The sequence below is a fragment of the Anabrus simplex genome, chromosome 4 (genome assembly GCF_040414725.1).
Source record: "Anabrus simplex isolate iqAnaSimp1 chromosome 4, ASM4041472v1, whole genome shotgun sequence".
Lineage (NCBI taxonomy): Eukaryota > Metazoa > Arthropoda > Insecta > Orthoptera > Tettigoniidae > Anabrus > Anabrus simplex.
The window spans coordinates 104,446,340-104,472,311 of NC_090268.1; the positions used below are offsets into that span (position 1 = coordinate 104,446,340).

The following is a 25,972-nucleotide window of genomic DNA, read 5'->3' on the forward strand; positions in this document are numbered from 1 at the left end:
GTTAGAAATTATGTTTCTGGTCTTCACCAACGACCTATCTGCATGTTTTAAAAAAACAATATGCCAAAAACCTGAAAATATTCTGAGGCATTTCTTCAAAAGGTGACTGCTACCTACTCCAAAAGGATCTAGATTGCCATTTATTTTGGGAGCCAGAGTAATAAACTATAATTTACTGTATCAATACGCATATCAATGTCATTCACTTGGAAGAATGCTAGAATGATAATTACCGTTCCATACATTTTTTTTTTACAATTTGCTTCATGTCGCACTGACACAGATAGGTCTTATGATGATGGGATAGGAAAGGGCTAGGAGTGGTAAGTGGTGGTGACCTTAATTAAGATACAGCCCCAGCCATTTGCCTGGTGTAAAAATAGGAAACCACAGAAACCCATATTGAATACCATACAGGAAGTTAACGATCTTGGGGTACTGTTTCAAAAGGGTCAACAGGGCAACCAGCAAGGCATACCAGGTGCTGGATTTATAATAAGGAGTGTAAAACCCTTTAGTAAGAAGAGACAGTAATAACACTGTAATTTATATGTAAGAGCAAAATTCAGCTGTACCTTTTCACTCCAAGGCCAATGGCAGTGAAGGCAGGTTCTTGGGTTAAACTGGAATGCCAAAGGACTGTTGCTTCTCATTCTATGTACAAAACATGAACTTTTCATAACTAATATGCAGTTTTGCCTACCTAATCACTTCAAGACCCCATGAATGCACCCTCGCTCTAAGCACTGGCACAGCCTCGAAAACATCACTCGACAATGTGATACGAAGGATGTCCTTATCACCAAGACAGCTAGGAATGTTGTTGATTGCTGGACAGATCACACGAAGAAGCTACTATACTGTCCACTCAAGACCCGTCTTCACCATAAACCACCCAGGCATCTTCGAACCTCATCCAGGCAGAAGTTTGATACATCTTAAATTTGAGATGGATCCACTGCCATGAATTTCCACAACATTATCTCTGACATGCTGGCAAATACTCCAGTCAACACAAAAAATATAGAGCAGGAATGAGGAACATTGCAGAAAGTAAACACAGAATCAACTGAGAAAACTACTGGTTTTGAGAAAAAGGTAAGATGACTTGTTTGATGACAACAAAGACATTTTGCGTGTCTTCAATGCTAAACTAGAAGTTCAACTATCGCTTCTTCAAGATCCATCTTCAGATGCAAAGAAAGCACATTTTCTCTAACTCAAGATAAAATTCAGGGGCAAATAAGAGAAAGAATAACTGTTGGAAGCAGAAAGGGCAGGAACTACAAAGTATGTCTGATGCCCAAGACCTGTAAATCTTCTATGCAGGGATAAAAGAGTTATATGGCCCAACTTGCTCCTTCTCTGGGACAATGAAAGCTGCTGATAATGCTACCACTATTACAGATGGTCAAAAAATCCTAGAGCATTGGAAAGAACATTTCTCCACTCTTCTCCATCGGAATTCAAATGCTCCTGAAAACTTTCTCAATGATGTGCCTCCACATCGCCAACAACCATGGATGGCTCTCCTGCTGAAATTCAAGGAATGAAACATTACTCTCAGTAAACTGAAACCTAGCAAGGCTCCTGGCCCAGATAACAGTCCTCTGGAGTTAATTCAAAGTGGAGGCCACCTCTAAAGAGAAGACTTCTTACTCTTTTCCTCTTAATATAGGAAACCTGGTAAGTACATGGTGATTTTAAAAATGCCATTATCATTACTCTTTTCAAAAAAGGTGATTGTAGTGTTTGAGGCAACTATTGTTGTATATCATTGCTATCCATAGCAGGTAAAATTCTTGCAAGAATTTTGCTCAATCGCCTGCAGATTATTTCCGAGATGATCCTACCCAAGTCGCAGTGCAGTTTTCAAACTGCCAGAGGCACAACAGATATGATCTTCTGTGCAAGGAAAATTCATAAAAATGCAGACAGCAACAGGCCCTTTATACATAGTGTTCTATGACCTGGAAAAGGCTTTCAACTCACTCCTGAGACCAGCAATGTGGACAGTACTGGAACACTTTGGCTGTCCACAGCTTTTATAGATATGATCAAGGCTCTTCATGATAACGACTAGGCAAATCATTCCTCAAAATATTATCTCTGATCCATTTCCAATCCCCCATGGATTGAAACACTCTTCACTCTTTACTTAACTGCCATGCAATAAGGAACATCTACAGACAACCAAGGGGTCAGATATCGCTTTGATGGGGGACTGTTCAATCTGGCTACACTATGCTACCAAAAGCCCACTAAGATTACCTTCATTATGGAATTGCAATACGCAGAGGATGCTGCCACACCAGCTCTCACACCTGAGGAGCTGCAACAGTCAGTCGTTTCAAGAGTGCTTGCGATCATTTTGGTCTCTCCATTAATGTTCAGAAAACTAAAGTACTCTCACAACCTGCACCTGGGTCGAACCACCCAGCTTTCAATATCTTCATTGCGAATACTCCACTGGAGCAGTTCGACCACTTTTTATATCTAGGAAGTATCCTCTCAACAAATGCTAACTGTTCACAAGATGTGAATTGGAGATCTGGTCCTGCCACTCAGCATTTGGATGTTTATTTCGTTGTGTCTTCATGAATAAGGCCATTACAGTGCATACCAAGATCATGGTTTACCGTGCTACTGTCATATCAACACTGCTTTACGGTTATGAAACTTGGACCCTTTACCATCGGATATCAAAAAGCTAGAGAGCTTCCATCTGCAAAAACTTACATCCATATCTTGAACATTAAATGCCGTGTCATCAACCTTACAGTTTTTGAGAAAGTGCATGCTATAAGCATTGAGGCTACCACCATTGGCCATCATCTTAGATGAATAGGGCATGCCCATCGCATGAGTGATACCAGGCTTCCCCGTTAACTCCTGTATGGTAAACTCTCACCACACCCGGGCAACTGTAGATGGTCAACAATGATGATGATGATGGTGGTGGTACTCTGCTCCAGCAAAAGGCTTCATGGAGCCCCTTTGAAGCATACTATGAAAAGAGCTGGGATTAACACTCGATCTTGGGATACGCTTGCTGAGAATCATAAACTTTGGCGCCATGCTATTTTTACATTAATGTGTTTTAAGAGAAATATCATAGACACAGAGACCAAACAACAAGCATGGAAGCTCCGGCAAGCTCAGCCTCGCCCTACCCCACTCATTCCATGTGATTTGTGTGCAGGTATTTCATGCAAACTTTTTCTTTTTTTGCTATTTGTTTTACTTTGCACCGACACAGATAGGTCTTTGGCGACAATGGGATAGAAAAGTCCTAGGAAGTGGAAGGAAGCGGACGTGGCCTTAATTAAGGTACAGCCCCGGCATTTGCCTGGTGCGAAAATGGGAAACCACGGAAAACCATCTTCAGGGCTGCTGACAGTGGGGCTCGAACCCACTATCCCCTGATTACTGGATACTGGCCGCACTTAAGCGACTGCAGCTATCGAGCTCGGTCATTCCAACTTTGGGCTACTAAGTCATAGGAAACATATTTACTAATAAAAGCTTCCCTTCCACTTCTGGTCGGGACTCTGTTTGCATGTATTAGCTCTAGAATTACCACAGTTATCCAAGTAAAGTGGTACAATCTAAGAAACCATAACTGATTTAATGAGCCATTCACGGTTTCACCCTTAATTTGGCTTGCACTGAGACATGCATGGCTTAATCTTTGAGATAAGCATATGACTACTGGCAGGATCAACCAGGGAACTGGCTGACTCGAGAGCCGAAACCGAACATCGTAGCCCGCCGCCGACAAGTGCGGCCTGCGGGACACAGGCTTGCTTTGCTCTGTTGGCCGGCCGAGCGGCCGCCAACTAAAATTGCATAGGCCGCCGAGCACGGGCTCTCACCTAGCCGGCATGCCTTCCATAGGTATCGGGACTTTCACCATCCATAGTCACATCTCCACTTTGTCCACTGCAGAAGCCGGCAGGACCGTACGAGAGGCATACGACACAACATTCTCACGCCCGAGTAAGGGCGAGCGGTTACCAACATTATTTTTATTTAGCATATGGCTAGAGATACAGCATCTATTGTTATAAGATTTACACTATATACTTATGTCCAAATTGTTTATATAGTCTATAGCCTTTGGAGTCGCAAAAGCAAAGTCACTAGCAATGCCATTGTATTTTCTAGTCCTGCATTCTTCGATTATGTGCTTCAGTGTCTGTTGTGTAGTGCCACAGTCACACTCAGGCGTTGGGATTCTGTTCCACTTGTAGTGGAAGGCTGCACAGTTCCCGTGGTTTGTTCAGATCCTGCTCAGTGCGGAACATAGTCTACGAGGGAGGTTGAAACCAGGTGGCGGCGTCTTCTTCACAGAAGGCATTGTTGGGCAGTATTTGTCGTTGAGTCTCTTCTGTCATTCAGCTGAAGTTTGGTAGGTGCTGTTCCACAATTTCATGGCATCTGCATTACTGAGCGCCGCATATAAGCATGAACACTGGGTGTGCAGAGGCTCGCAGCATTGCAGTCGTGATTGTGAGTGTGAAAATGTAAACTGCTGAAGAACAAGTTGCAGCTGACGACGATAGTTTTATATTATTATTATTATTATTTATTTTCCACTAATTGTAGTTACAATTTAGGGATGGTGAATGGAGAAAGGGCATAGCCCCACATACACAAAAGTGCCTCCATCACCACTTAAAATTATAATATACAAGAATACAATTACATTCTACATAGTGTTCTTATATACAGTTACCGTATTTACATAGGCATATTTACATAATACTCACAAGACCTGTTCAACATTCAAGTAATTCAACACACACACGCGCGCGCGCGCACGCACGCACGCACGGAGAGAGAGAGAGAGAGAGAGTCTCTCTCCCTCTCTCTCTGGAATCCCCACATATATTTTGGCTAGGCCGGCTCACTCATACCCATTTACGGTCTCAATCACTCGGGATCCCATAACTTTCATCCATCCTCCCACTCATACTGAACATTCACACAGTAGATAAATTATGTTTTGTACAGAAGGTTTCGTTATATATACATCCTTTTTACGTCTTTATAAAAAATTTCTGCAGGTAGTTATTTTATCTGCGGTGGGAGTTCATTCCACAACAGAGCAGAACGAATACAGAAACCACTTTGATATGATGCTGTCCTTGCAAATGGAGGGAAAAGGGACACACCTCGACCTCTTTGAGCGGAACGATAGTTCAGCTGTAAGAGGTTGAAAGGGTTTATACGAATGTTACCTGCGAGGGATTTTCTCAGGAAAGCAATATCTATTTGTTTACAGAGGGTTGTTATGGAGGGCAGTGACCTGGGTGTATTTAAGTGACCGTGTTGAGTAATTAATCATTCTGCTCGGCGTTGAACTCCCTCTAGTTTCATCATGTTCTCCACTGTAGTAGGGTGCCAGGAAGGAAGCCCGTACAACAGTATTGGCCGTACTAATGACAAATAGGCTGTCTGAACGGCTTTCTTCCTGGTTCCCAGTAGAGATCTGCGGATGAATCCCAGGACTCTGTATGCTTTGCACGTTATTTCTTCAACATGCTTATTCCATTTTAAATTGCTGCAAATGTGAATGCCAAGCAATTTTATTGAGGTACAAGGCATCAGGTTTTTACCACACAGTGAAATTTCGTGTTGTAACTGTGATCTTGCTCTAGTTAAGTGGATATATTTACATTTCTGTACATTTATAGACATTCTATTTATTTTGCACCACAGAACCACATTATCGAGATCTGACTGTAACTTATTTACGTTGTTCTCGCTGCGAATGGTTCTGTAAATGATGGTGCCATCAGCGTACTGTGCCATAGAAGACGATACACAACCTGGCAGATCCAGCGTAAATATCGTGTACAGAAGCGGCCCTATCACACTACCTTGAATCACACCCGAGGTGACTGAGGTTTGTTTTGACCTGGCCCCACCGAACACAACGCTCTGCGTCCGACCTAACAGGAATGATCGAAACCATGCCTGCAGGTTGCTTTGAATGCCATACTTGTTAAGTTTTAACAACAGTCGTTGTTATAATTAGTGTTTACTAACTTCAAAGTTAGAATTCTACATTACAAGGTAACTGGAATTTATCCCCATATGGTCCTAGAAATATTAATATAATTAGTTTGAAAAATAGTAGAAAAATGAATGATGCTAAAATTCTCTACAAAATCATAAAGAGTAGCATAGACAAACCGTATGTCCCATCATTACTGAACTTCTGCATACATCGTTTGAACTCAAGAATATAGACTGTATTTAGATCTGAAAGTGCACGAAGTATCTACTACAACAATTCACCACTGCATAGAATGTGTAGTTTCAATATAGATGTTTTACGAGATATGAATCTAGATTTCACATTACCAATTAATCAGTTCATAGATAATTTTGCTGCCACACTGAAGAAGTAATAATATTGTGACAGGAAGTAAAAAAAAAACCAACACACTACTAGTTTTTAATGAATAGGATAATGTGTAATTGTTACAGAATAGCTTACACTAGCATAAGTTAACAGTAGTAATTAGATTATAACCAAGATAGCTTCTATTATATAATATGCCATTGTATGTGTATTGTAATTGGGAAGTGCAGCCCTGTTGTGAACCATAAATAAATATCTATAGGTTCAATGGTTTCTGAGAAAAGTGTATATGCAAAGAACTTATACAATACCACGAGCTCATTATTTTTTTGTTTTTTTTCTTGAGCGACTATATATCCCTTTAAAATAATCATAAACAAGGTAACACTGACAATATAGCAATACACATATAAAGACAGGAAGTTGGAAGGAAGGATATGAACAAAGATAAAGATATTTACAGGTCAGTGTATGAAGAATAGATTTCTTAAAAGATGAAACAAGTACATTTCAAAATTTCAGCTGTATCAAAACACCGGAAAGCCGGAGAGAAAGTGTGTGTTTACTCTACATGCTACGTTCCTCTATAACTTTCAAAATACTTACAAAACTGATTTAAAAAAATAAAAAACGAACTCTTCCTGCACAGAAATTTCTTCCTCATTTACATGTACGGACAGAAACTATTTGACCTCTCTTGAATCTCATTTCTCCTTAAAATCAACTGAATGTACTTACTTCATAATATTTCTCTTTACAGTAAAAGAATAACTCATCTTAGACTTCTTCCAAAATTTACAAAAAATTACAATAAATCCTACAAATGTAGATATTCTCTGCACATTTTATGATGTTCCTTTGGAATTCCTTTTAAACTAAGTTTAATAATAAATTGTTTATTATAAACACATTCCTAGTAAATTCCAGTATCACAAACCATACAATGTTTCTAGTGCAACATAACAATAAGATACAGTTCATCGCATTTTTATTTCTATGTATAACCATCACGGAACTTAATAAGGTAAGGTTGGAGGTGCTTGCAGCACCATTCCCAAACACAATTATAAATCTACAGGCCGGAAATAGTTGAGAACATTGACTGTCCAATGACTTTCAACACCTTTAGTGAACTCTCTTACAAAACGGTAGTTACAAATGATGATTTTGTCTCTGTATTCAGCCATTGTTCCCATATTCACAGGAGATGATGTTCCTTGCTCCCTTAGTTGCTTTAATCCTCGAAGTGTATGATACACCATTGTGATCTCCACAAACCTCTGCTGATTTTCTAGAAAGAGAAAATCTTAATATATTATAGATGCCAAAGTCCAAATCAAGAAGAAATTAAATACAAAAACAAGATGTTTCATTGAAATATTTTTAATGTAACATTCTAAGGTTTCATATATTCTACCTTGAAATAGTTTTGATATCAATTTTAGTTTACATGTGGACATTTATTATTATTATTATTATTATTATTATTATTATTATTATTATTTATTTTCCTTAAATTGTACATGTACAATTTAGGGGTGGTAGATGGAGAAAGGGCAAGCCCCACATACATGGAAGTGCCTCCATCTCCACATGTGTACATAAACTCTACTGAATATTTACATACAAACTTATGTAGACAATTTTAAATTTACATATTTACACTACAAACACTGTGCCCTTAGAATAATAATTATCTTGATTTATCATGAAAATATTAGAGTAAGAACACCCAGCCATTTATACTCTCACTCAGACCCCTGTATACACACTCATTCACAACCACTCACACACGCGCACGCATACACATTCGCCCACATACGCCTGTACTTGCAGCCATCCTTCTTGCAATTCTAATTTATACAAGTTATATACATCACATATAGGTTTATATTTACATATACATTTTCTTTACTTCGCGGAGGAAGTGAGGAAGAGGAAGTAGCTTTACCTCAGATGGTATAAGGTTCCACGTACGAGCAGCCCTTGAGTAAAACCCATTTAAATATGAGGTTGTTCTAGCGAAGGGAGGGACAAGAGTAACTCCTTGGCCTCTTTTAACAGAGCGGTAATTGAGCTGCAGGCGGTGGAAAGGGAAGAGGTGTGTGTTATCTGTCAGGGATTTCCTAAGGAAGGCTACATCTATTTGTGTACATAACGAGTTCACTGGTGGCAATGACCTGGCTGTGTTTAAGGGGATGCGTTTGTTAATTAAACATTCTGCTCGTCGCTGGATACCTTCTAGTTTCCTCATATTTTCCGTTGTAGTTGGATGCCAGGAAGGAAGGCCATATAATAGTATGGGCCGCACAAGGGAAATATAAGCCGTTCGTAGGGCTTTACTTCTTCCTCCCGAGAGACATCTACGGAGGAAACCTAGCGCCCGGTATGCCGTACACCTCACTTCCTCCACGTGTTTATTCCATTTCAGATTGTCTGTAATGTGAATACCGAGCAGTCTGATGGAGTTAGAAGTCGGCAGTTGGAGTCCACATAGAGTAGGTTGGTTCTGGAGTGGTTGTTTAGCTCTGCTTAGTCTTATATATTTACACTTCTTAATATTTATATACAATCTATTTACCTCACACCACAGAGCTATACTATCCAGATCCGATTGGAATTGTACAATATCATCACTGTTTTTCATGGCTCTGTAAATGACTGTGTCATCGGCATACTGCGCCATGGTCGAATTTACACAATCCAGTAAGTCGAGAGCATAAATCGTGTACAGGAGGGGCCCTATCCCACTGCCCTGAATTACTCCAGAAGTAATTGTGGTTTGGTCTGATTTGGCTCCTCCGTACACAACACATTGCGTTCGACCCACCAAAAATGACCTCAACCATGACAGCAGTTTACCCTGAATGCCGTAGTTGCTAAGTTTTAACAGAAGTCTTTGATGTGACACCTGGTCAAAAGCTTTGCTCCAGTCCAGAGTCACACAGTCTATTTGTGAGACATCAGTCTGCTCCAAAGAGAACTGCCAGTCATCAATGACTTTTGTTAGAAGTGTTGTGCAGGATTTTCCCAGAATGAAGCCATGCTGGTTTGAGTTCAGCAGATTTCTCTCCTTGAGAAAATCCAACATACATTTAGCAACTAGACGTTCCATACATTTACAGACCCCTGATGTTATAGAAACTGGGCGGTAATCATCTACGTTTTCCTTATCTCCATCTTTGAAAACTGGCACTACGTTGGCTTCTTTCCACTCCAAAGGTACAGACCCGGTATTAATGGAATAGTTGAAGAGAGCGCAAAGCGAGGGCGCCAAGGCAACTGCACAATTCTTGAGAATTCTTGCTGGCACTCGGTCCGGCCCGGTCACGGCATGAGGTCTCGTTTTCAGAAGGCTCTCCTTTACTTCATTCGTTGAGAAATACAGGTTGGTTAGAGGGAAGAGAGGGGTAGATGTTGTCCTTGAATATAGCATGTTCTCTTCCTCAGTAGGGACGGAGAAGTTACTTTTAAATTTCCTGTTGAAGGTGTCTGCAATTTCTTGTGGTGTGGAGACTACCGTACCGTTATGTTTAAATACAGATGGAGCTCTGTTGCAACCTTTACTTCTGAGAAGAGCCCAGAGTTCCTTGGAGTTGGTGTTGAGACTGTGGATGTAAGAATCGTAGGAATCTCTGATAGATTGTTTAGCCTTGTTCCTAGCCAGCCTGTATTTCTCCCACTCATAATCGGTTGGATTTCTTTTCCATTTCTGGTACAGGCGGTCCCTTCTTCGAATTTCTTGCACTATCTCCTTGGTAATCCATGGAGATTTCCATCTGCTGGTTATATTTACTGTTGGTGTGATTTCTTCTACGCATTGAAAGAAAATTTTCTTCCAGTCGTACCATATCTTGTTTATGTCAGTACTGCCGCTGAAATCTGAGGTGAGAACGGGGAGGCGGTTGGATAGTAAAGTGGATAGATCGTTCCAGTTTGTTCGGGAAAAATTATAAACTGTTCTGGTATGGAGTTTGGGGGATGGTTTTATATGGGTCAGTGTTGCGAGGATTGCCTGATGGTCACAGAATCCAGGAACAGTATTAAGAGATTGGACGGACTGTGGTACCGCATATTACTTAGGAAAAGATCAAGGGTTGAACGTGTTGTTTGCGTAATATGCGTGGCTTCGAACATTAATTGATGAAGGAATAAATCATAGAAAGCGGAAAGGAATTTATTGGTGAGGGGGTTATTTGGAACAGGTGCAGCATTTCTGGACCACTTAATTTCTAAGTTGAAATCACCGACAATATAAATGGCATCGTAATTTTGTTGTACATGTTGCACATGCTCGAGAGAGAGGATTAGTTCATCGTTCATTTCCGGCGACGACTTAGGGGCGCGATAAATTGATCCAATAAGGAATTTGCGTTTGTTGCACGTCACTTCCACCCACAGTGCTTCGGCTGCTGTCTCCAGGTGATGAACTCGAGTTGGATTACATTCTGGCTTGGCTGCAATTAGAACTCCCCCTGCAGAGCGGTGGGTTCGGTCCTTACGGAACAATATCAGCGAGTCAGGGAACACTTCTGAGTCATTAATTTTGCTGGACAACCACGTCTCATTGACACACACGATGGTCGGGTCAAGGCTTTCAAGCGATGCGTGGATATTTTGTAACCGTCCAGGTCGCATAATACTGCGCGCATTGAAGGCAAAAAGTGATATATTTTTATTTACATATGTACATTTAGAATTATTCACTAAGTCACTGGGCGTATCACTGGTAACTGTAAAGAACGAGTCTGATAACAGCGGCATTTCACACTTCCAGCATAACCCTGTACGGGAACCGTTCTTTATTTTTCTGAATTCAGACACTGAGACTTTTGCGCAGGTTCTATGGCCTTTTAGCAAGCAATTGTTACAGTGGACAAATAATTGATTCCTCCTACCACTATTTCCGCAAAATTTGCACTGTTGTGGACCCGGGTTTAGTTCGATGTCCCCACTTAGGGCAAGTGCCAAGCACAGCAGGGGCTGATTATCTACAGGCAGTCTGACAACACCGCTCCCGTCCCTTCGCCGAGGCCGACCTATGGCTGCCATCCCCAGACTTTCAGCACTGCACCATGTCAAACCGTTAAGACTACATTTTTCACTCACCAATAGTTTTTCCAATAGAATTATGTTTTCCAGGTATCCAGGAGGGTTATCTGAAGCGATTGTAGCACTTTTGGAGTATTGCACTGCACTCTTTACCACCAAAAATATAATAATACTACGCATAACACTCAGCGTCACTTCTGCACACGCCGCCATTTATCTTTTTCGTATAACAATAATCATACTACTACTACTACTACTACTACTACTACTACTACTACTACTAATAATAATAATAATAATAATAATAATAATAATAATAATAATAATAATACAGATTTTATGGCATTCATAATTTAGGAAAGTTTTGATGTGTACACTTAAAACTTTGTAACAAATTAAATTCTTTTGGGTTTTCATCATGTGAAAAAGAGAAACCTCAGGGAAACTTCCTGTTTCAAAAAGCTTTCACTCTACTTCCTTGGAAGTTACCATAACTGAACATATTCTGTTCCAAAACAAGTATAAGTTGACATCTGCAACTAACAAGGATGGGTAGCCATTACAGTCAGAGCCTATGGTAGTGGCCAGCAGGTTGCAGTTGTGACGTAAGAGCCAGTCTGGCACACAGAGCGTGGCAGAATGAGCAGTGGAGTCATAATACTGTAAACATGCACACGCACAGTGGTGGTCAGTGCAGCAGTACAAGTGGAATGGTTAAGTTAAGCCATGACAGTATATAAAAGTAAATGAATTAACCATACCAGAGATACAATAACGTAGTAGTGAAACCATCAACTCCCACAACTCTCATATCTGTGTGGGAAACCATATTCTTATTTACAGAGCATCAGGAATACCAAAGCATTTACATTGTGGCAAAGTGCTTCAGCATGTTTTAAAAAAATTTTAAATCAGTAACTTATGTCATTATTCTGCATTTCATATCAATGAATATATGCAGATATGGAGGAGAAGATCGGCGAGTGCTAATGCAACAACTGAAATATACTGTAAATGAACCTGAGGAACACACTAAGTGAATTGATGCCAAGTTTAAATTATAGGATTTCACTAGCGACTGCATAGAATATGCATACCTTTAACGACAGGGAATATGACAGGAGCCACTGTTCAGCTGAAGCATATCAGCCCCCCCCACGCTGCGTTCAGTACACAGATTGTCAAGCAGGGTTATGACGTCTCAGAGCACAAAACATGTCGACCACTGGCATGTGGTTTAAAATTATGAAGCATCAGGTATGCTATTTTGTAACTATGACAATTAGTTCCATAGCCAGAATGTAAGGCTAGATCTACTCTGTGGATTGAAAGTAAACATGGATGCTACTGTTCAATGAACGTATTTCCATGTCTTCATTCAGCAGTATCTGGACATGTGACATGTCTTCATGGACACATGTAAGATGAGAGAGAACTTTGGATGTTCATTCATTTCCAATGATGTTGGCAACAAGATTTAGCCATCTAGTGTCTGTAGTACATACACTGTGGACCTCTTCATCATCTTAGAAGCTCTGCAGTTTGTGCTGAGGCACAAACAAACCCATTTTCTCATGTGCACTGACTTTCTCTGCAATCTACTGATTCATGTTTCCTGCAACATCTGCTTGTACAGCAGATCTATGAACGTCTGCCTTCATGTGGCTTCCTAGCCATATAGGGATTGTGGGCAACAAATTTCAATTTTTTTAATAGGGTGGAACATGGGAGACTACTGGCAAAAATTAGTGCAATTGGACTAGACAAAAAAGTGACTGAACGGGTTGCTATATTTCTAGATCTCAGAGAATTAGAGTAGGCGAAGCTTTATCTGACCCTGTAATAATTAAGACAGGAATTCCTCAAGGCAGTATTATTGGACCTTTATGTTTTCTTATATATATAAATAATATGAGTAAAGAAGTGGAATCAGAGATAAGACTTTTCGCAGATGATGTTATTCTGTATAGAGTAATAAATAAGTTACAAGATTGTGAGCAACTGCAAAATGACCTGGATACTGTTGTAAAATGGACAGCAGGCAATAGCATGATGATAAACGGGGTTAAAAGTCAGGTTGTGAGTTTCACAAATAGGAAAAGTCCTCTCAGTTTTAATTACTGTGTTGATGGGGTGAAAGTTCCTTATGGGGTTCACTGTTAGTATCTAGGTGTTAATATAAGGAAAGATCTTCATTGGGGTAATCACATAAATAGGATTGTAAATAAAGGGTACTGATCTCTGAATATGGTTATGAGGGTGTTTAGGGGTTGTAGTAAAGATGTAAAGGAGAGGGCATGTAAGTCTCTGGTAAGACCCCAACTAGAGTATGGTTCCAGTGTATGGGACCCTCACCAGGATTACTTGATTCAAGAACTGGAAAAATCCAAAGAAAAGCAGCTCGATTTGTTCTGGGTGATTTCCGACAAGAGAGTAGCGTTACAAAAATGTTGCAAAGTTTGGGCTGGGAAGACTTGGGAGAAAGGAGACAAGCTGCTCAACTAAGTGGTATGTTCTGAGCTGTCAGTAGATGATGGCGTGGAATGTCATTAGTAGACAAATAAGTTTGAGTGGTGTCTTTAAAAATAGGAAAGATCACAATAAGAAGATAATGTTGGAATTCAAGAGGACAAATTGGGGAAAATATTTGTATATAGGAAGGGGAGTTAGAGATTGGAACACCTTACCAAGGGAGATGTTCAATAAATATCCATTTCTTTGAAATCATTTAAGAAAAGGCTAGGAAAACAATAGATAGGGAATCTGCTACCTGGGCAACTGTCCTAAATTCAGATCAGTATTGACTGATTCTATTGTTTGCATGAAAATTATTCTCTTAAGAATATTTCCACTTGTGACGAACGTTTAGAAAAGTAAAATGACAAATTCCACAAGAATATCTTGTGGCCTGTGCCAGGCTGCGCCAAACAGTTGTTGATTGAACTGGGGAATCAAGCTGCGTAAAAAGCAATACTACTACCACGTCGAGCTTTGAACGTACGCTACTAACATTTGTTCTCAACTACACCAAACCATCTTGGCTTCCTGGAAATTGGAGCAGCTAGCTATCTCTGAACTCCCTATAAGATGAGAAATATTAAGATGACAACTGGAGTGCGGCGATCCTCTTTCTTGCCTACACAAAGAGATGCCGTAGTTTTGTGCAGGCTGAGGATAGGTTATGAAAGATGTATGCACTCTTACCTCCTAATGAGTGACTCCCACCCCAGTGTGTTCATGGGGTGTCAATTTCACCACAGCTAGGGTGACCAGACGTCCTCTTTTATCTGGACATGTCCTCCTTTTCAGACCATTGCCCAGGATCCAGGTGGATTGTTTTAAAAAGCTGAAAGTCCTTTTTTTTTTAATGAATCTGCTTATTTTGAGGTAATCTTGTTTTACCAGTTAGTTTTAAAAAGTGTCCTTCATTAGGTAATGGCATCATTGACATCATATCGATATATAAAAATGTGACTATGGATACACAATACATGCAATTATTCTACGCATACACTGTATTGTGATAACAGATGCTATTTACTACTATGTAACTGCATGCTTCTCTCTCAACAATACCCCGTCAGAACACTGCTATGTTAATGAATGACTGCTGACAGCGTGACAAGCGACAGGAGAAAACCAGGATTTGAAGGAAGCCTGTTTTACATGGATGGTGCTGAAAAGTGATATTGATTACTGTGATGTTGGAAAACGTATATTTGCAAGCTAAGTCTAAATCCTTTCAAACTGATGATGTAAAATATTTTGATCAGTTCTCCAATTCAAACAATTCCTGAATGAGAGTGGTATTGACCCTGAATTTAACAAGTTACCTTGTGGTCAGAAATGGGCAAATTACATAAGTCAGTTGATTGTAGTTCACAATTATTAAAACTTGCAGAATATTTTTTTTTTTCAATACCAGAGCACAATGCAAATATAGAAAGACTACCTTCATCGATCTCAGCACAATGGACTGGATAGAAACAGTTTCAAAGTAGAGTCTGTGAAAATCCCCTTAATGATTCAATATAATCTAAAGGAATTTACATGGGAAAAGTAGAGTCTGTGAAAATCCCCTTAATTATTCAATATAATCTAAAGGAATTTACATGGGAATCTTTCTATAAGTATATGTTAGACACACCAAAACTCCTGAAGGCAAGTGAATCTTCAGAAATGTACCAGCAAGGTGTGTAAATTAGTTTCGTTCTTTAAATTTTGTAAGACTTTACTGTATATGAAATGGATAAATTTCGTTTATATGTAAATTAGAATATTTAAGTCTAAATTCTGACTCTCAATGGAGGATTTTTGTGTCCTCTTTTTGCCGGCATTGACCCCCTTTTTAAATGATTTTGTCTCTTTCTTATCTATTTGGATCTGGTCACCCTAACCACAGCCCACTTCCTCACAAAGTGCGTTGACTTCTCTCGCCTAAGAACCTTGACTTGTTTGTAAAGCTCAAACTCATGCTACCCAATGATGAGAATACTGCTGATCTCGCTGTTTGCTCTACGTATTGAGAGTGGGCAAATCAAGGACATCTAAATTTCAATAGCTATTTACTCAGAGATCTTGTGTTTCATTTTGATGTACAGTAGCATTCAAGAGTATTTCATGGATAATATTTGAAATTCTTTCAAGAAAACAGTTTAAATCACAAAACATCAGATACCAACATAAACACATATATCTGTGATCAATTTAGTACAATTAACCTCTTAACCAGAGAATTTCGACTGGGAAACAAACATTCATAGCAGGAAATATATTTTGACTGAAAGAGAGTTAATTCATCATTCCCATTATCATTATGTGGGTGACGTGTTACCTCGTCACACCCATTACTCTTCCACGAATGACAAAGGAACATGTCTCACCCATTATGCGCATCGGCAAATGACGAAGGAACTCATCAAGCCCATTATGCACGATTGCCTTTGAAGAAGACGAGTTATCAAGTCCTACCCGTTTGACTTTGTGTTGGGTGATTCAAACCATAATTCAGCATTTGCTTCGACACTTTGCAACTACATTATAATGAGACTATGACTCTAAGGGAACATCGCCAATGGTTAAGTCGCCGATCGCAATGATACTTGGAAAACACATTGAAGTACAGGTAAAAAATATGTCAGCATCAATTCTGGATGCCGACATTCATTAGGGCGTTAACTAAGGGGCCTAAAAGTTGCAACATTTCAAGTTCCACGCGATCAGCGAAGAATACCTGCTGGCCAATGCTAAGCCGGCACACTGCGTGCCTGGAGACACACCTCTGCACATCCTCCCCTCCCCACTCCAACTGGTTCGCCACCGCATGTTTCCCTTCTCCCCATGCTTGCCGGTTACTTAGCTGTTGAACGGTACGGGCTCTATACTTTGCTTCTTTTCGTACTATAATTAATTAAATCCTTTAAATAACATTCCGTTTCACACATAACGATAATAAATAACCTAAACTAATATACCCTACCCATATTTTATTCAAATGTTATATTTTCATTCCTGCTAATTCTGGTGAGTTGTCACATTCGTGGGTACAACTCCGAGTTAAGTACCACCGGGCGTGGTCAAGTGTGGGATGGGGTACCGCATCCTACCTATGCTTAAATTATTATTTACTTCTAAAACGCCTTAAAGCTGTCGGCAGTGTCCTTTAAAGTACATATGGAATTAATTAAATTAAATCACCCACCACTAAATAAATCTCCCACCTTTAAACAACGTTAAATACCTTTTTATTTAAAGAAATTACGTGCCTGGGTAGAGGATCTCAACGAATGTAATGAGATTCGGTACCTCGGGATATCAAAACCTGGTTACAGGTCCAGAGCTCCTTTTTATGTCCCCTTCCCCCCACCCATTCTGTGTACGCTATCAGTTGGGTCATAACGAAACAACATCGCGGACGACAACAACAATTATAAACTCCGAGTTTGAAACTGCTGGTATTTTCCGTATTGCATACTCTGGTATAAGGAATAAGCCTATAGGTAGAATGTTTTTATTTGTGCTTGTACTGAACAATTTATTTATGTTTCTCAGTGACAGACACAACACATTTCAATTGCAGCAATGGTTGTCGAATCTAAATCAATGTAATGCATAGGCAACTTTGATATGAGTATGACATGGAATGTAGTAAAATTTGACATAATAAGTAAAGTCTTAAAAAATAAAAAAGATGTGCATTTATATATGCAGTAGATATACAGTAATCACAGGCAGACCTGTAGTCTTACTTTACCGGTACTTTTGCATTATAGCTGACAAAAGTCTATGTATGCAACAAGTACCGATATTAAAGTATCACACTATAGTCTTCTGGGTATAATGGCAGTTACATACACAAAAAGTTAAATGGCTATTGTACGAACTGGTACAACAACAAACAATTACAAGGCAACACAATAAATGACTCCGTATACATTACATCGGGCAAACTCCCCGTCAATAACTGAGAGTAAACAAAAACTATCTTTGATCTATTCGAAACATTACAAAATAGTGAAAAGAAAACCGAAACAAAACACAATTAACAACAGGCACCATACTTTTTTTTGCTAATTGTTTACGTCGCACCGACACAGATAGGTCTTATGGCGACGATGGGATAGGAAAGGCCTAGGAGTTGGAAGGAAACGGCCGTGACTTGAATTAAGGTACAACCCCGACATTTGCCTGGTGTGAAAATGGGAAACCATGGCAAACCATTTTCAGGGCTGCCGACAGTGGGATTCAAACCCTCTATCTCCCGGATGCAAGCTCACAGCCGCGCGCCTCTAACCGCACGCCCAACTTGCCCGGTGCAAACATTTGCATAAATATTTCAGAAAATGAAAACTCACTAATACCATGTGGAAATGACAAAGGAGAGATATGAGGAAGGCTGATAGAGTACGCAAAGTGTAGCACCGGTTCTCTCTGACAGCTAAGCAGACGGGCAGGCACGGGGAAAAGGGAAATGTGCGGTGGCGAACCAGAAGGAGGGGAGGAGGTGCAGAGGTGTGGCACAAAGCAGACAGTGTGCCGGCTAAGCATTGGCCAGCAGGTATTCATCGGTTTGCGCGGAACTTGAAATGTCGCAACTTTTAGGCCCCTTAGTTAACGCCCTAATGAATGTTGGCACCCAAAATTGATGCTGACATAATTTTTACATGTACCTCAATGTGTTTTCCACGTTTCATAGCAATCGGCGACTTAACCATGCCGATGGTTCCTTGAAAGTGACAACCAATAAAACGGTGCCACTGTTGTAATAAAAGTGCATTATTCTCACACTGTATGAATTTGCCTTATAACACATCTTCTCTCTCTAGTTCATTCTCAGAAGCAAGCTCACTGTAAGTTTCACCACTTGAGTTATTCTCGCTATCCAAAGAGTTGATGTTAATTAACATCAATATTATTGTCAATACAAAAGCCTCCGTGGCTCAGACGGCAGTGCATCGGCCTCTCACCGCTGGATACCGTGGTTTAAATCCCAGTCACACCATGTGAGATTTGTGCTGGACAAAGCAAAGGCGGGACAGGATTTTCTCCGGGTACTCCGGTTTTCCCTGTCATCTTTCATTCCCGCAACTCTCCATTCTCATTTCATAGCATCTATCAGTCATTAATAAATCACTTTGGGAGTGGCGACCCCATCGTACTAATAGCCTATATATGATTCATTTCATTACATCCCTGACCCGGTCAATGACTGGAAAACAGGTTGTAGGTTTTTTTTTCATGATTGTCACTCTCTTGTAATCCAAAGAGTTGTCATCTAATTGGTCATCTGAATCAGTGAAATGAAGAATGGTTTCATCATCCAAACAAGCACGTGTAGCCATTATGTAGGAAGAAAATGCAATGAAATATTGGCGTGCAGTGTGGCGCAGCAAGTCTGGAACCTACTGACATCTGTAAAGAAATTATAGAACTACATTCAACAACAAAGAGAAGAGATAACACATCTGCCAGCAGATAACTGTTTTCAAAGGCTCTAGATGAGTTAACGCATCGTTACCTGATTGAGTAACAACTATTGGTAGACGAATTAACTCGTCACGCCCGGTTTAGAGGTTAAAATAACTCTTAAGTAAACTATCTTCCTTTATGAGAATAAACTTAGAATTTTGTGGATCAAAAGTATTTTGTAGACAAAACAATAGATAAATACACAATAAGTGTCAGATGCTGAGGTACAAATTAAATACAGCAGAAGTCCACTGTATCGAGTACGGCACATAACGAGAATCTCGTTATAACAACAGTTTTTGTCTGTCCCCTCGAAATTCCTATATTAAACTGTGTATTATCCTTTGGTTACAGCGAGAGCCCTATCACTGACGCATCTGTTATTACAAGCGATTAAGCGTGCACGATTTTTTTCCCGTTACTGACATTTATGCACCCAGTGATTATATTGCATGCGATCGATCATCTTCGATATTGTTTCCTCGCTATGTCCACTAGCAAGCTCTCTCGTCGACATTCAAAGGCGATATTGGAGTCGATTAGTAATACCCGTCGAATGCTATTGAGTAAAGAAAAATGGAAATGAAAGAGGAGAGCATGTTTTCGTAATAAATGCATAAATAACACGTCTGATAGCATTTGTTGACCCTTAATAATAAAAGCTGAAGTAAACGATCGCTTAATTTTAATACTAAATACTGCAATTAGGTAAGTATGGGATACACCTCAAGATATGGAGGAGTGCATCATTGATTTCAGAGGTTAGTTTCATATTTTCTTGAGTCTGGTTAAATTTTGTAATGGCTATTATCATATAAATTTATAGCGAGAAGGTTATCATTTCTCTACTGGCACTTGAAATATGCTTTCATGATACATACAGTACGGTCAAGTTAGGTTAGATGATGCTGTTTGAATAAGAAAACTGAAAAGTTTGCCACAAAATGCGATCGATCATCTTCGGTACGCTATAATTTTTTCACTACGTGCACTTGCAAGCTCTCTCGTCGACATTCAAATGTCGTAGTCGATTAGTACTGCCCGTCGACAGCTGTTCTCTAGAAGAAAATTCAAAGTGAAAGAGGGTAACATGTTTTCGTAATAAATGCATAAATAATGTGGCCAGTAGCAGTTGTTAACTCATTATAAATAAAGGCTGAAGTACACGATCGCTTAATTTATATATATATATATATACTGAAATTAAGTAAAAATGGGATACACCTCAAAATATGGCAGAGTACATCACTGATTCAGAGGAGAGTTTATATTTTCTTGCGTCTAGTCAAATTTTGGAAAGGTGAGGAGATTATCATTTCTTTACGTGCGCTTGAAATACGTTTTGATGATACATATACAGGTTAGGTGATGATGTTTGAAGAAGAAAACTAATGTTTACCACAGAGGCCCCTTGAGTGATACTAAATTTTTTTCAGAATGAAATTAAACACACTTTCACGTTGTATCAGGTTTCCAATTTTAACAAACAAGCAAGCCGTAGTGTGTGTATCATCTGCGAAAACGCAAGTTTTGAACAAACTGAATGCTACTTGATACCGATTTTAATGTGTATGGGTTTTACCCTGAGTTGTACAAAAAATCAGATACAACGACAATCCGTTATAGCGAGTAAAGTTTTCGCCGTTAGTAACTCTCACCACAACAGACTTCTACTGTATTTAGTTGTGTATCTGTGAGCACTGATAACAACAGCACATCTTCATGGTATAGAATACACAAACTTCTCCCCCTGTGGGTGGGGGCAGTAGAATAACATCCACGGTATCCACTGCCTGTCATAAGAGACGACTAAAGTGGGGACCAGGGACTCGCAACTTGGGAGCATGGGTTGGCAACCACAGTTATCCTAGCTAAGTCTGGCACTGCTTCCACTTACTTGTATCAGGCTCCTCACCTTCATCTTTTCTATTCAACCTCCATTGGTCAGCTTTTGTTCTTCCTGACCCTTTCAAGCCCTTTGTAGCCTACCCTTCCTTCTCCCGATAACTACATTTTTCGAACTGTTGGACCTCTCCCATTTTTTCCTTCTGATTAATGTTAATAGAGAATGTTTGCCCAGTTGTACTTCCTCTCAAAACAGTAACCACCACAATCACCTCCACAAGCTTCTGAAGAAGTATATATGAAAGGTTAGATCATTCCTCTTGTATAGCAGCAAATAACTGATCCTTATTTGAATAATTCCTGCAACATACTGTACCAGGAACGCTGGTACAGCAAATATTACTTTAAAATTACAAAGTATTTCAGGGTGCATTTAGGCAACCTGCTCCATCCCAGCTGAATGTAGTGTGTGACGTAAGCCCCGCTGCTACGTGCCAAAGCTAAGCTACGTCACTGCATATCACCTGATTGCTTGCCGATTTTGAAAAAATTCTGAACTAATTAAGATACAGACGAATGAATACCACCACCCTGTGTGTCATCTCATGAACCCCAACCTATTCAAACTTCACTAAAATCCCTTCAATGAAACAGAAGTTATTCAACATAATGTAATCTGACGAAATTGTATGACGTAGCATATCTAGCGATATATAAGGGAGCCAGTCAGAGCACTAATCTGCTTACTCGCCATCGAGAAATCTGCCTAGCAGGCCCGCTAGTGAACACTGTGACAACATCCCGTCTTAGGGCAAAGTAATACTCTGCTGCGAACTTAGAATTCCATGGGTGCAATGTGGAATGGTACCTTGATTCTAACTTTATCAATGATAGAGCTTTAAGCTGATGATTTTCTCTATGAGGAACGAAACATGTACTTGTAATATATAAAATAAACATTGTGAACTTGTATTGTACAGGTGGGACTTTTCTGTAAGTTAACAAGCCCATTAAGGTAGATAATATGGATAAATTATGAAGTTTATAACTTGCAGTATACTCCGTCTATTTTTAGCACACATTTCGTACTGTAGACAAGACACCTCTTCGAGAACTTTGAATTTCACAAGCACAAAATAGACTTCAAAATTCTTCAAGAACTTAGAATTCCTTTGGCAAGTTGAACTTCTATTTCTAAAATATTCTATAAGTACATCTATATCAGAAGATTAAATGTTAAAATACATTTGCAAGTTTGTGTAAAATAACATCTTATAAGATTAGATAAGTTTGTATCATGTTAAAATAACATCTTATAAGATCAGAGATGTTTCATTTATTCAAAGAACAGGTGGAATATGATGTGATGTGTAGTATGAAGGAAGTTCTCTTCAGAACTATACACTTACTTTAAAACTTGTACAGACATTTAGTAAAATAAATAGAGTTCATATAACATGCTCTATGTAATGTAATTAAGCCTGAGGATTGACACCATGTCTATTATTGAATAATACCTGAATTAGGGCTTTTCTTGCAGTCGCAAATTACATTATATTGTATAATATATTATATTGTACCTAATGAAGTTGTATACCAGGAAAATGAGTCAATAATAGAAACAATGTGGTAAAGGAGGGTTGCATTTTACTGCCACCTATCAAGACTACCAGAGACCAGGGTTCAAAAACATCTTTTCAACTACTTTTGGAAAAGAAAAACCAAGAACAATTGGTTCAAAGAAGTCCAAGATGATTTAGATGAGTTAGGCTTGACAATGCAGCAAATTGAAGACCGAGATGAGAAGAGGATCCTGAGAAACAGAGACTTGAGACTTAAACTAAAAACTTTTACATGCAAACAGTATACCATAACTGATGAAGAAAGAGCAGCCAGGTCGGAAATAATGAAAAAGTTCTGAGAGCAGAAGAAGAAACATAAGCCAAATTTGTAGCTAATACTCTTAAGACTTAAATGTATATGGATTGATTAAAGTGCTCCAATTTGGGCATAAAATCATTTTTTTAAAATATTGTATTGTATATATCTTGCCTACAATGGTACTTTGATTCTACTTTAACAATGATTGAGCTTTAAGCTGATGATGTTCTTTAAGAAGAACAAAACATGTACTTGTAATATATAAACATTGTGAACTTCTATAGGTGGGACTTCCCTGTAATTTAACAAGCCCATTAAAGTTGGCAATACGGACCAAATAAGTTTATAACTTGCAATATACTGCGTCTATTTTTAACACACGTTTTGTACAGTACCCTGTCAAGACAAGAGACACCTGTCAGTTGAGATTTGTATTCACTTTATTGCAGCTGATATCTTACTGTAAATGAATGCCTGTAGTTATTTCAAAATCCAATTATTCCAGTCTAATTGAAGCACAACTGGTCCCAATAAAATTTGGTTAAATGGGACCCTGGTGTATTTACAAGATGTAACTAACTACAGCAGTTAGAGAAACTGTAGAATTACAGACTGCAGGAGTCGAACACATTGAACAGAGCAGTGGTATCTGCTACAAAGTGTCCGATGTCTTCTAGACTCAAATAACGTATGTCACACTAAGAATCAAGTCCTGAAAATTTCATGAAATTTCTTTTGAATATACTAAGAATTTACAGCTGTGTCCTGGGACACTGGAGATAGTATTGTTAAGCAATAAAACAATATTCAACGCACCATAACTACAGAAATTTAGAGACGGTTATAACCAAGCAGGTTGGCCAAGCAGTTAGGGGTGCACAGCTGTGAGCTTGCATTCGGGAGATAGTGGGCTCAAACCCCACTATCTGCTGCCATAAAGATGATTTTCTGTGGTTTCCCATTTCCACACAAGGCCAATGCTGGGGCTGTGCCTTAATTAAGGTCACGGCCACTTCCTTCCCACTCCCAGCCGTTTCCCATCCTGGTATCACCATAAGACCTATCTGTGTTGTTGTGGAGTCACACCCAACATGTTCCAAAGACATCTTCAGGGCCTATGTCAGCCTGGGGAAGAAGATACAATAAAAGACAGGGTACAAACACCAGATGAATAGTTGATTTCAGCTACCAAGGGAGACTGATTACCTCAGACAGTGTAGGGGTACATCAGTCATCTTGAAAATATGTACTTGAAATTTAGACCGAAAAAGACACGGTCCAAACCACATGAAGAACATAATAGTAGTTCGGAAACAATTTACTGAATATATTAGAATGTGAAAATCAGTGTGGAGAAGAGTAAAACAGTGGTGATGACAAGAGAAATAGAAGGAATCATTAGTATCAGGGGACAAAACCTTGAGGTTGTTGAATGCTTCAAAACTTTGGAAAGTGAAATAATGCAAGATGCAAGGTTGGATAAGGAGATCAGAGGGGTACAAGAGGGAAATATATTCTACCAGAATGTAAGGAACTTGATATGGAACAGAGAAGTTCCTATGAAATGTAAGGAGATAATGTAGATGATGTACCATACCCCCATATTAACGTACGCATCGGAGACTTGGACACTGACAGCAAGAGATGAAAATAAAATTCAGGCCAGTGAGATGGACTTCCTGAGGAGTATGGTAGAGAAGATAATAAGAGACAGAGTAAGAAATGTTGAGGTCAAAAAAGATAGGGGTAGAAAAACTGAGTGATAGGTTGGAGAAGAATAAATTGAGATGGTTTGGACATATGATGGAGGAGGGAAAGATACTAAAACAAGTGTTGGAGGCTAAGATAGAAGGAAGGTCCAGAGCAAGATGTATATACTCGATCAAGAACAGTATAAGAAAAAGAAGACTGGACTGAAATACAATTACTGAAGAGGAGTGGTAGGAGAAGAGGCAATAGTGGGGAAGTACCATTAACACCCCGAACTGGCAGGAGCTGAACAAGGGGAAATGAAAACGAATGCGAATACAATATCTTACGATGATAGCTTTTACTACCTGATGTGCTTATTCTCAATTTTCACATCACCATTTTATGACAGAACAAAATATACTCACTGTCGTCATCATTGAACATTACTCCTATTTGGTAAGGAAATGAAAAATAGATGTCATCTTTAGTAATGTCCAACATCTGCCTTTGTTGAATTGAAAATGTGGATATATTTCTTTTCACTTCTTCCAGTGCCTCTTCAGCTACTAAGCCCTTTAAGGAATCGTAATCACCTCTAGATAAGCACCCGGATACATACTCCAAAGCCTGTAAATGTAAAAAATAAATTACAAAATTAGGAACCTTATAAGACCCGTTTTAAAGAAATTAAATAAGTGCAACTTCACTTGAACCTGAAAATCAATCTGCACAGTTGTGAAGGAAATTCAAAAGCATCCCACTCTGAAACATCTACTATTAAAGCTCAAAAGTTCTGGATAATTAGTAAGAGTGAATTCCAAACAATTACTGCTATGTCTGTTCTGTGCATTTGTAATTATAATTTGGAAGTAATCATAACCTAAACCAAGGTACACCTCAGCATTTTCCAGGAGCTGAATTGGAACTAACATTGTAAAACCATTTCAAGGATGATCAATAAGAGCTTCAAAGCTAACTGTCTTTGAAATCCACGGCACACGCTGCAGTATTCTCGTCAATACTTTAACGTTCTAAGCTACTCTGGAGAACTGCATATTTATCGAAGTAGGAAAGACTGATCCCCAAGTGTACTGAAAAACATGAAAGCTTGTTTGTGTTCTGAATTTTTACAGTGTTTTGAAAATAGTTGAAAGGTTGTAC

At 39.2% G+C, this 25,972-nt stretch overlaps 1 protein-coding gene across 2 annotated transcripts in view; it reads right to left on the minus strand.

Annotated features, from left to right (window-relative positions):
- Positions 1 to 6,453: 6,453 nt before the first annotated feature.
- The window catches only part of LOC136871663 (m-AAA protease-interacting protein 1, mitochondrial), a 66,286-nt gene continuing 46,767 nt past the window's right edge, over positions 6,454 to 25,972 (minus strand). For both annotated transcript variants that reach the window (XM_067145156.2, XM_067145155.2), the window contains 2 exons: positions 25,237 to 25,438; positions 6,454 to 7,664 (listed from right to left, as the gene is read on the minus strand). In XM_067145156.2, coding sequence (XP_067001257.1) covers positions 7,438 to 7,664; positions 25,237 to 25,438 — 429 coding nt within the window. In that variant the 3' untranslated portion in view covers positions 6,454 to 7,437. The remainder of the gene's footprint in view (positions 7,665 to 25,236; positions 25,439 to 25,972) is intronic.